At 42.5% G+C, this 12,759-nt stretch overlaps 1 protein-coding gene across 3 annotated transcripts in view; it reads left to right on the forward strand.

The window, feature by feature from the left end:
• klhdc8b (kelch domain containing 8B) overlaps positions 1-2,361 on the forward strand; it is a 133,089-nt gene extending 130,728 nt beyond the window's left edge. For all 3 annotated transcript variants that reach the window (XM_033037327.1, XM_033037328.1, XM_033037326.1), the window contains one exon: positions 1,678-2,361. In XM_033037327.1, the coding sequence (XP_032893218.1) occupies positions 1,678-1,874 (197 nt within the window). In that variant the 3' untranslated portion in view covers positions 1,875-2,361. The remainder of the gene's footprint in view (positions 1-1,677) is intronic.
• Positions 2,362-12,759: the final 10,398 nt, after the last annotated feature.

Here is a 12,759-nt window from a genome sequence, read left to right on the forward strand (position 1 = left end):
AATACTCAGTTTACAGTGCCATTAAATGGTGCAAACGTGCTTCTCATCATATTTGCTGCAGCAAGTGGAACCCACTCTGCTGGGCCTCACCCTCTGATATCCAGAATTATATAGGATATCTTAACACAAGTTTCTCCCAGGCCCAGTAACATGGGAGTATGGGACATGACGTAATGTTAACATTACTTCAGCAGGGGGCTCCAGCTACATCCTTATCTCAAGCCAGCTCTCAATAGAGCTAACTAGGCGTGAGGTACAAACAGTTTCATGGCATACTTGATGGACCTTCGGGAATGTGTGGTCACACATTCACAACACGTCTAGATCACTTAGAGCCTCAAAGGCTCCAAACGAAACAATGTTTTGTGGAAGAAATATATATATATATAAATTTCATAAGAAGTAGTTCTACCATCTTCAGGTGGTAAAACGGGAGTTTGGCGAATGCAGGAGTCAATACTAATATTTTAACGCACTCCACCGTGGCTGCTACTACATCAGCTCATAGGATTATGTACGTTTGCTTTGGACCACATCCTAGCAGCTGCAGGATGGTCAAACAAACATACTTTACCAATTTTAATACAACCGTTGCCAAATCGGGGGTATTTGCCAACTCCATTTTTTGACTTGTTAATAGTTTCCTCTGGATGAAAGGGGTCGCTATTATTTTCATTGGATGATCAAGCATCAGCATAACAAACCAAGTCATGTCTGAATGCATTAATCTTTTTTTACTCATCCATGGTCACTTCAAGCAGTGTGTTACGCATGGATTCGGTTCCGGCGTGAAATCACAGAGCTTTGAAATCTTCACGTAGTCACTCACGTGACTCCGAAATAAAATAGTAAGATTAAACAAGAACTTACCAGTTTGAAGTTTGATCTTGATTTTATGAGGAGTTACGATGAGCGATTACGTGCCCACCGCTCCCACTCTCATATTATCAAGGTCATATGGTAATTCCAGTTCTCAAAATCTTACTATGTTCATGGTCAACTACTTATTTCTGTGATTCCACACCGCTGCTTTGAAGTATGACGCGCCAAGTAGGATGACGGCCTTCTTCACGTAATCGCTCATCGTAACTCCTCATAAAATCAAGATCAAACTTCAAACTGGTAAGTTCTCGTTTAATCTTACTAGTTTACCTTGACATCATGGTCAGCATGTTGTGGGTTGAAGGGCCTGTTCCTGTGCTGTTCTATGTTCCAATACAAGTAGCACAGTGGGCATTGATTCAAATTGCTAATGGGTTCACTTAATGCTGATAACAGATGGTTTGACTTCACAAAAAGGAATTGATCCAAGAATAGATTCTCAGATAGAGGCTGGAAGGAAAAGACTTTAAACTTTAAAAGATTCGATTTAGAGACTTTTTGGACCACCGATCACCCCGTGCGCTAACACTACCCATCACACACTAGGGACAATTTACATTTTTCTGAAGACAATTAACCTACAAACCTGCACGTCTTTGGAGTGTGGGAGGAAACCGGAGCACCCGGAGAAAACCCACGCGGTCACAGGGAGAATGTACAAACTCCGTACAGACATCACCCTTAGTCAGGATCAAACCAGGATCTCTGGTACTGTAAGGCAGCAACTCTACCATTGAGCCAATGGGATACCCTGATTTCTTGTTCCTTATTTTGTTTTGTGTCTTTCCATTGCAGGAAACCAACCAGTACCACTTGGATCAGTCGAAGGGTTCAATCCAGTCAAGAGGAAATGGGAAAGTCTACCTCCGATGAATTTCCCGCGTTGCTCTTGCGCCAACCTCCAAGTCGACAACATGCTCTTTGTGATCGGTGGTGTTGAACAGGGACCCAGTAACGCTGTGGAAGCCTTGTGTGACCGAGAGAGCATCTGAACCGTGTGAAACTCTGAAACAGTCATGGCGTAGATCAACCGTTAATTCAATTACGGGCTTCTCGATTAGTGTTCCTGTCAGTGTTGTTTGAAGAATATACATGTTATCAGTGAACGCTTTTAAAATAACTGTTGTGATACAAAGGCGCATAAGAAACTCTTAAACACAAGGGCGATGTTTCCTTGTAGAACTAGTTAAGTATTTTCATTCTTAACAAAAAAAACAAATTGCTGGAGTAACTAGAGGGTCAGGCAGCATCTCTGGAAGACATGCATTGGTGACGACTCGGGTCGGATTGCATTGTCTCAAACAAAATGTGGTCAACTGTAGAATGATGAAAAACTGATACAACTTTTAGACAGAATAGGAGATGAATGTACGCAAGTGAGAGTGGATCTCACTGTTGCAAAACGAGCATTAAATTAAGGAACAATGGTTGAAGCATACAGAATGCAAAATGGCTCAACAAATTGTAGGTAATCACTTATTCTGCTGAATTCCCTTAATTTGCAAGAGGAAACCTTATTAATAGAAAATTTGGGAAATAATTTAATAAAATTGTTGGTGTTTCCTGTATTGAGCAATAGGTCTGATCCTTGTATCAAAGGCCACAGTGGTAGAGTTGCTGCCTTACAGCGCCAGAGACCCAGGTTCGATCCTGACTACGGGTGCTGTTTGAACGGAGTTTGTATGTTCTCCCTGTGACCGCATGGGTTTTTCCCGGGCGCTCCAGTTTCCTCCCACCCTCCAAAGACGTGCAGGTTTGTAGGTTAATTGGCTTTGGTAAAATTACAAATAATCCCTAGTGTGTAGGATAATGCTTTACAGGGTGATCGCTAGGCGGCGCGGATTCGGTGGGCTGAAGTGCCTGTTTCCGCGCTGTATCTCTAAAGTCTAAAGCCAAGCTTTGGAATCAAAACTGTTCAAATAAATGTGAGAGACACATATTAGTATCAGATTATTGGCCATTAGGGCATGCTTGAAGCATAGTACCAGTTTTAGATTATTATTGGAAATGCTGCAGAAGGAGTCTGGATAATAATAAGGTAATCAAAGGACTCGTATCTTTCACAGCAATTAAACCCCTGGGAGAATACAGTAATTTAACAAACTATGCCGAGTGTGCATTATGTGGCTCGGAATTAAATCAATTCCTGTGAGCTTCCTGTACTAACATTACTCTGTGCTGTATGATTTTTATAGTCTTATTCACCGGATAGAGTGCAGAGACATTCTTGTTGTGCTCTTCCAGTTCTGTAATTGACGCTTCTTTAATAATCTTATGTATGTGGTAAGATTTTTGAAGTAAAACATCATTGGTTCAAGTGAAGTCATATATAGAAAGCGCTGCTCAGTAGGTTGGGAAATTCTGTGGAGAACGGACAGAACTGTGCAATTGTGAGTTAATGGTTGAGGTCAATGATCATTGCAGTGAAATGTTAACCCTGGTTCTTTCACAACAAATGTTGAGCATTTCCAGCATTGTTCCCAGCATCTCCAGTGTTTTGCTTTTGAAGTCATATATAGTTGTGCTACTAAAGTGCAGAGTATTATCCACTGTACACTAATGCGGCTTTTTCACGGGGCGACTTGACGCAAGATGTAACCAGAGTGAAGTGGTCGTGGTCTAGCACGATATCACACGATATAGATAAAGAGTTCCCACGGTACTCGGCATTTCTGTTATTTGTGCGAGTGACTTGTCCGTCTCCCGAGCTTTCCCGTTAAATCTTGAATGAACATTGTGAAGTGTTGTCAAATCATCACGTGGCACAAATGATGTCACTTTTTTTTCACACACTATAAATATCCTCCCTTGGTTGAATTGGCTCATTTGGAGACATGTTTTACTGTGTATGTGGGAGACACAGATGGACTGAGCACAGTACCTCGGTCTTACTGTGTGTGGGAGAGGGGGAGAAAGAGACGTACACTCACAGAGGCAGAGTCTCTCAGCCTGTGTAAGAGGGAGGGAGGGAGAGAGAGAGAGAGGCACACACAAGGTGGATGTGAAATCTCACCTGCCTGTTTCAGTGACAGACACCCGCCGCCAGTAAATGAAGACACCCCCATCTGTCTCCCCCTCCTCTCCCTCGACTCCCCCACCTTTCCCTCCCAACTCCAGTCCCGTCCCGACCCCCTGGGAAACTGAATAGAGCAACAATCAACTGCTACCTGTGCGCTGATATGACAATAAAGGCTACTTTACTTTACTGAGTTAAAGAGTTCCCACGGTAGACTGTAAAACTGGGACCCTGGTTCTGGACTCCCCCAACATCGGGAACATTCTTCCTGCATCTAGCCTGTCCAATCCCGTAGATACTGATTAGACCGGTATCTATTTATTTACTTTATTAATGATTTCAATTAAATATTGGGAACATCAGGCCGCAAACGTTATTTCTTGAGTGTTAGTGCTGGACTTTGACTCGACCTTCCTAGTTAGCCGGCGCCTGAGACTGAGCCAAGCAATGTCCAGACCTGACTTCAACACAAAGTGATGGAGGAACTCAAAGGGTCAGGCTCGTCCAACGCTCTGTGTTTTGCTCGTGATTCCTGCATCTGCAGTTCCTCGTGTCTACAGACCAGAGTTGCCACTTGACTCCGAGATGACCATCACAGAGCATACGGAAGATAGACACGAAATGCTGGAGTAACACAGCGGGACGGGCAGCATCTCTGGAGAGAAGGAATGTGTGACGTTTCGGTTCGAGACCCTTCTTCAGAGTCTCGTCCCGAAACGTCACCCATTCCTTTTATCCAGATGCTGCCCGTCCAGTATTTTATGTCTGTCTCCAGTATTACTGTGTCTATCATCGGCGCAAACCAACATCTACAGTTCTTCCCGACACATTAGAGGATACCGTCTCGCCATCACTCGGATTACCCGCTTCATTTCCATAACGTTGCCACCTCTCTTTACTTTGCTTACTGAAGCCTGATCCTTGTCACACCCAGTGCTCTATCGCCCAGCCTCTCATCTTTCAATCGGGTTCGGCCAGGAAGGAACTGCAGATGCTGGATTAAAACGAAGATAGACACAACATGTAGCTCAGCGGGACAAGCAGCATATCAGAAGGGTCTCGACCCGAAATGTCACCCATTCCTTCTCCCCAGAGATGCTGCCTGCCGTCGAGTTACTCCAGCATTCTCTTTAAACCGGCATCTGCTGTTCCTTCCGACACATGCACAAGAAATAGGCAACTTTTCGGGCCGAAACGTTGCCTATTTCCTTCTTCCATAGATGCTGCTGCACCCGCTGAGTTTCTCCAGCATTTGTGTGTGTGGGTGGGAGTTGGGGGGGGGGGGGGGGGGGGGGAATTGAGTCTGAAGATGTGTCTCGTCCCGAAACATCACCTATTTTTCTCCAGAGATGCTGCTTGACTCGCTGAGTTACTCCAGCTTTTTGTGTCTGTCTTCGATTTAAACCAGCATGTGCAGTTCACTCCTTACACGGGTCTCTGGAGAACATTGATTGGTAGCGTTCCGGACCCTGCTTCGGAAAGGCATCGATCGCTAGTTGGCGAGGACTCCGAGCTGTATCTCTCAAAGAAGTACATGTGAAAAATTTCTCACGGACCCTAAAAATGCGGGACCTTTCAGTAAAGTCCCTTTTAAAGATTCTTGAATCTCATTAACATAACTCATGAATAAGTTGATGTCCATATGCGGATGCAAATCTTTATTTTTTAAATTCAATCCCACAGAAGACAATTTTTACTCACCTTCTGTCCCCTCTGTCCAGCTTCCGGGTTTACCGTTCGCAGGAGTTATTACGGATATCGCACGGACATCGCACTGGCCACTACGTTCATATAACGTTGCAATGCTCAACCACAAGTGTACAAGTCACTCTTGGAGAAATTCAAACTTGCTTGAATTTTCTCCCGAGTCACCAAGTTACACGATTACCTGCCGTTAGCGCCACAGTGGTCCACGGTGGTCCACGAATGCCGTACTGTTATCGCACGAGGTTCCCACGATGTTAAACTCTGGTTAACTCTTACGTCAAGTTGACTCGAGTCAAGTTAACGTCAAGTCGCCCCATGAAAAAGCCCCATTAGGTTCCCAGAACAACAGAAAACCCTCTTTATTTGCTATCATGTTCTATCAGTAGTCCTACACCTGGTTAGGTTCAGTCAGGCAATCTTGCATTGTTGCATGTTCAAATGTTCTGTAGTCCCTGTGGCAATACCAATACACAATTCCTTGATACCAAACTAGTGAAAGTATTGTGAGTTTTTGGAGGATTGTTTCAGTGTAAATATTGTTTCTGTTCCGGCGCTACATTAATTAAATTAATACTCTCTGTTGCATTCTCTTTTGGGTGGCACAGCGAGTTAATTGGCCTCTGTAAATTGCCCCTAGTGTGTATTGAGTGGATAAGAAAGTGAGATAACATAGAACCAGTGTGAACAGGTGATCGATGGTCAGTATGGATTCAGTTGGCCAAAGGGCCTGTTTGCAGGCCGTATCTTTCACTCAATCAACCAATCAATATGTTAATATTGAAATAATATGGTCATTCTGACATTCCCTGTCGTGTTACTCGTGCAAAATCCCGGTGCCATTCGTACTATGAACATTTATTAAGCTATTGGAAATAAAGGTTCTATTGTATTGTTACATCACTTCCCACTATAATATGTCCATAAACAAGTGTGTCAAAGGTGTTTGCTTCATTCCCATTCCATCGCCTCCACTATTGCCCACATGAGCTCTCATATTTGTTCTAGTCTAATATCTATTGATCTATAGAATCCAATCCAAGGTTCTCACCCAGTCAGAGAAGTATCTATAGTATTGGCATTCGTGAGAGATAGACACCAAATGTTGGAGTAACTCAGCGGGTTGGGCAGCATCTCTGGAGAAAAAGGATGGGTGATGTTTCGGGTACTGACCCTTCTTCAGACTGAAAGTAAGGGCTCGGGGAGGGTGTGAAGAGCTGGAGAAAATACCAGTGCTGGCCAGAAATGACGTCAAGCAGGGCAGTGCCTCGTAGGTCGCCAGGAAAGGTGTGATCTCAAGAGGGAAACAGTGGACGACTGTGGAACTGGTCAAATGACCAAGAAGGAGGAAGGGAGTAAGAGGGTGGGCGAGGAAGAGGAATGTAAGTAGAATTACTTAAAATGAGAGAATTCAATGATCAAACTGCTGAATTTCAAACTACCCAAGCAAAATATTCGGTGCTGTTTCTCTACTTTGCCTCACTCTAGCAATGGAGGGGGCCCAGCACAGAAAGGTCAGTCTAGGAAAGAGAAGGAGAGTTTAAATGGTTGGCAACCGGGATATCCTGTAGGCCTAAGTGGAGTGAACACAAGTGTTCAGCGAAATGGTCGCCTAGTCAACGTTTGGTCTTGCCGATATACAGGGGCCCACATTGGGAACACCAGATGCAGTAGATGAGGTTAGAGGAGGTACATGTGAACCCCAGTCCAACTTGAAAGGACTGTCGGGGTCTTTGGTTGAAGTCGAACGAGGTGGTATAAGGACAGGTATTGCATCTCCTGCAGCTGCAGAAAGTACTTGGGAGCCAGTGGTTTGGGTGGGAAGGGGTGAGTGAACCAAGGAGTTGTGGAGGGAACGGTTCCTGTGAAATGAGGAAAGGGTGGAGATGGGAAGATGTGGTTTGTGTATGGTGATGAAGGAGGCCCAGGATAGAAAGGTCAGTACAGGTGCCTCACTCTGGCAATGTCCACCCCTCTCTGCCTTCCGCAACTCCTTGCTTCACTCATCCCTTCCACCCAAACCACACCCTCCTCAGCTACTTTCAAGGAACAGTAATACATTATCTAAAGACTAAAGGAGGTCCCTATGTAACTGAGGCTCCTTTAGCAGCATCAGCCCTTTTATATATTTTAAGGCTATTTTACAGCAATACAGTTAGTATGAAGCTCCTTTAAGAATATTAACGCTGTGATTTATATGGAAACGTTGCCCGGTGATAATCATTCCAGTGCATTAAAAGTGCCCTAGTTTTTGAAGTTTTATTCCAATGTGATTGATGTATTTAGCAATCTGTACCCTGATAGAACTTCCCGTAATAAATTTAAATCATTATGGGCTTGTTTAGGAGTGGCACGACAACACTGTATGTGTTAAGATGTCTATTATACTGTTACACTAATGTAACAAATAGGGGTCACGTAGTTCCTGTATGATTGTAATAATATCATGTATCATATTTTGCACATAATGCAAAAAAGTTCCCATAAGTAACATCACAGTGTAATTGATGTGATAGTCGTGTTACACTAGTGTTAATGAAGTTACTGCAGTGGTGCATTGTCAATATGATTCTTCAATAGCATTTCCTCAAAGGGAACAGTAGGAATTCCCAAAACCAGTGCACACATGAGCACTCAAAATGATGCCATTAGTATAAGTGAAGTGTAAGGCAGCAATTTTAGCAAATCAGTATTAGTAGAATACCTCTAATAATTGTGGGGTTGTAATTGTAGTATAATTTCTAGTAGTTGTATCTGTCCACTAGATGTTTACAACAAGAAAGTCACAGAGTTGATGTGAGTGTTCTGCCAAACGACATCTCCATTTTCTTAAAGTAGTTGGTGAGATGATCCTTTAGATTTGCTCCACACTTGAGTGAGAGATTCGTGCCCTGTTCCAGTGTTTATAATATTCTTCAGGTATTGCTATACCACACTGAACACCGTAAACTTCCCTCATTATGCCAAACCACCATGCTATAACAATGGAGCACAGTGCCGCAGCTGGTAGAGCCGCTGCCTCACAGAGCCAGAGACCCGGGTTCCATCCTGACTTCGGATGCTGTCTGTGTGGAATTTCCACATTTTCCCTGTGACCACGTGGGTTTCTTCTGGGTGCTCTGGTCTCCTTCCACATCCAAAGATGAGCAGCTTTGTAGGGTAATTGGCCTCTGTAAAATTGCCCCTAATATGTTGGGAGTGGATGAGAAAGGGGGATGTCATAGAACTAGTGTGAATGAAGGATCGCTGGTTAATTGGCCAGAGGGTCTGTTTCCCTGCTGTATCTCTAAACTAAACTATGAGGCCAGTACATCAAATGTGGACTGCTGCAGTTAAGAACCCAATACAAAGATTTCCCTTAAGTTTGAACATTAGGTTGGTCATCTGCTCAGAAAACGAGGTACTTATTAAAGTAGTACCTTTCAGTGTTAGCCAGAGACGCTACAAATATTTTTTTTTTATTTAACATGAACGGAAATTTGAAAACAATAAAAAAAGGCTCATGGTCTTTGGCTGGTTAAATTATTTTATTTGTGTTTACTTAACATTGTTTCTCAACATCAGGCTCGATCACAAGTTCACTGTTTAAAACTGTTTAAAACTTTCTCCGCCCTGGTGATGTCGTCTTCCATTTCTTGTGTGAAGTATTAAATAATTAATTATTTGCTCTGAGCTTTCGACTGTCAATTCAATTTACAGCACTTTGTGATAATATCACACCAAATAGATTTTTAACAATTATGAAAGCATAGTTTCACCCCACTCATCTACTTGGTCAATAAATATAACCTCCTGTGATCGTGTCTTAATTATTTATAAATACAATGTTTAATTTAGAAAGACAATTTGCTACAACATGGTTTAGTCAAGTTTAACTCCAGTCCTGTAATGTATGGTTAAAATTTGGTGGTCTCTGTAGTGGTCTAATGTGCAACCTAGTTATCCATCAATTTCCACTTAAATCCCATTAACTACTTTGACAATGCATTTAAAAATGGTCAATGCAGTCCTGCCACAAATGTTCATGTAATGAGACTAAATTAAGAGTTCAAATCTATTTGATTTAGCTTTGGGTCTTCTCATTGATTGATGTTTCAGCTACCTTTGGTGAGGTATCATTTACTCCTTCATGTTACTCTCAGAATGAAACCTCCTTTATGCCTTCCCCCTCTCTGTCGCTACTCTGGGATTATCCCCCTCTTGTATTTCCATTTTATTTCTCCACAATGTTGTGTTCTTTAGTATGCTTTTATTCACTTCCTATTTTATGACCTACACTATGCTCTTCTTTATGGCATTTATCAGTCTGAAGAAGGGTCTCGACCCGAAACGTCACCCATTCCTTCTCTCCAGAGATGCTGCCTGTCCCACTGAGTTACAGCAACATTTTTGTGTTTATCCTTTTATCATTTAGTCTATACTATTTATCACACTGCTTCTCAATGTACACATATTTTCACACCTTAAAACACAGTCCAGGCACTCCCTGAGATAGGTTCCGTGAACCCTTGCTTAAGTCAGACTTTAGTAAAGTGGGATTCACCGACTCTCACCGCCGGGGCACTCTCTGGGAAAGCAGCGCTGCCATTGCCGGCTTGTTTCTGATGTAAATTTGAGTGATCATAGTGTTGCGGAAATTAAAAACTGTCGTGATTGCACTTGGGACTGAGCACAGTATTTCTTACGTAAGTCGCCTGCTGCGTAAGCCGGGGAGTGTCTGTACATCCCGTACCACGTTGTTGGCTCCTGGCTATTCTTCATTGCCCCACTTCTAAGTTTGTATTCACTCTTGTATAACTCCCTCTTTGTCTTTCCATTGCTCTATCGAACATTCTCTACTATTATGAAAGTGTTTAAATATGTATGACAGCAGAAGATGACCTTCACGGGGAAAACAGATTAACTGCAGATGTTTTTTGGAGCAATACGTTAAACATCTGTAATGCAGTCACAAGGAATCGCAGATGTTGGTTTACAAAAAAAGGCACAAAGTGCTGGAGTAACTCAGCAGGTCAGGCAGCATCTCTGAAGAAGGGTTCTGCCCCAAAACGTCTACTATCTATGTTCTCCAGAGATGCTGCCTAACCCGCTGAGTAACTCCAACAGTGAAAGTGAAGTCAAGGAAATTGATGTCATGCCAGCAGTTGGATATAAAGAGGTCCAGAGAGGGTAGAAGGTCAGCAAAAAAGATGCAAGAGGAGGGTTAATGTTGGAGATGGGAAAAGGGGTTATTATTGGGAGACAAGGACACCTTCCCATAGAAAAAGGCCCAGAAAATAAAGCTAGTCTGAAGAAATGTCCAATCCCGAATCATCACCTATCCATGTTCAACAGAGATGTTGCCTGACCCGCTGAGTTACTGCAGCAATTTGTGGCCATTCAAGTTACTCCAGCACTCTGTGTCTTTGTCTGCAATGCAATATTCAGCAGAGAATGGTAGTTATCCTATTGGCTGGCATCCACAAATAATGCAATATATACTCTGAGCCCCTTCACAGCTGCCAGGTGTAGTTTTGTGAGGTAGAGTACAGTGGGGAAGAGCAGGGAATAATACTCACAACCTGTGGGCACACAGTTGTCACTTTAATCGCTACATGAATTGGGCATTTTGAAGAATTCCCGGGGGGGCGGACCAAACAATTGTACGGATAACATTATTCATGCGCTGCTCATCACTGACTGGAAGTTGTAAAAGACAAACAAAGTAATTTCAGAACGCTGTTTCAACACTGACAGGATGAAGAGAAATCTGAATTCTAAGTCGACAAGGCAAAGAGTTCAACTCCTGCACTTACAGATTTCTATTCAAAGAATGTGAAGACAGTTCCCAATGTGTAAATGTTACATGTGAAATATGTCAATTACCTATTTCCCGCTCCAGATTAACTCCATTCTACCCACTAACTACACAAAAGGCTCTCAAGAGAGCAAGAAGATGCTACATAGGCATTCTTCTGCACATAGGAAATACAGACAAGAGGATTAGTTATTTGGATTCCTGTATGTGTGGTACTTTTTCTCACACTGATGAAAGGTAGACAGGCCTGCACGTTTACTGCACAATTAGCCATTCAGAATGGCCTCGGCATAATCTGTCTGGAAAGATACTGCTGTAGACAATACCGATCTATACTAGTCAGTGTATTCAGTGATTGTAGCACTATGTTCAGTTTGTAGCCTATTTTGCTTTCCTTACATATAAGTAAGGCATTCTAACTAAATCCTATAATCAGTGAACCTTTATTGACAAAAAATCAATAGCTGTGTATGGAGCACAATATCACAGATTATCATAATATGTGATTTTTAAATTAATAAAAGATGAGCGCTTCTGGTGATGGCATAAGGAAAATGTTATGCTTTTACAGAAAGACAGATGCGAAACAGCATTTTCTAGCAACCACGACTAATTCAAAAATTCCCTTTCCTCGCAATTTCTCGATTGAGTTGGTAAAGTCTTTAAATATTTCCAATAAAACATCTGTTCCTAAACTCATTTGCCACACTTGTGCTAACAGTGGTTACCTGAGAACATAAAGTTATAGATTTCACCTGCTACTTATTGATGCACATATTAATTAATCTCTGCAGAAAGCAAAAGGAACGGGTTTGCGATTTAATGCAAAATTATGACTGAATGAGTTTGTTATGAATTTTGTTTGAAGGTAAAGGAAATGAATCTCATTACTTTAAAGCACCCTGTGCAAGCGAACAAATCTCATGTCAAGTATAACATCGCCAGATGCAGTACAATATCCTGGCCTACACAAACAGCATCAAAAGACTCAGACTCAGATCACTCTTCTCCTGAGCACAACGATCCAGTTGCCATTTTAACCGAGTGCTGGAAACACTGCAATGTCAGAGGTATTTCAGAAGAGATGATAAACCAAATAATCATCTGCCCTTTCAAGCAGATGTTAATGATTCCCTGATGCTTTTCCACAGAACAGCAGGCTTGCCATCCCTGGTGATCTTGCTAATATTTATCCTTCACTCAATATTATTTGAAGGGGTTTATCTAGTCACTATTGTCATTGCTGTTGGTGGGAGCTTCCTCGGCACCAGCTGGCTGGAATATAACATATAACCATATAACAATTACAGCACGGAAACAGGCCATCTCGGCCCTACAAGTCCGTGCCGAAATATTTCAT

This window comes from Amblyraja radiata, chromosome 18, assembly GCF_010909765.2.
Source record: "Amblyraja radiata isolate CabotCenter1 chromosome 18, sAmbRad1.1.pri, whole genome shotgun sequence".
Classification (NCBI taxonomy): Eukaryota; Metazoa; Chordata; class Chondrichthyes; order Rajiformes; family Rajidae; genus Amblyraja; species Amblyraja radiata.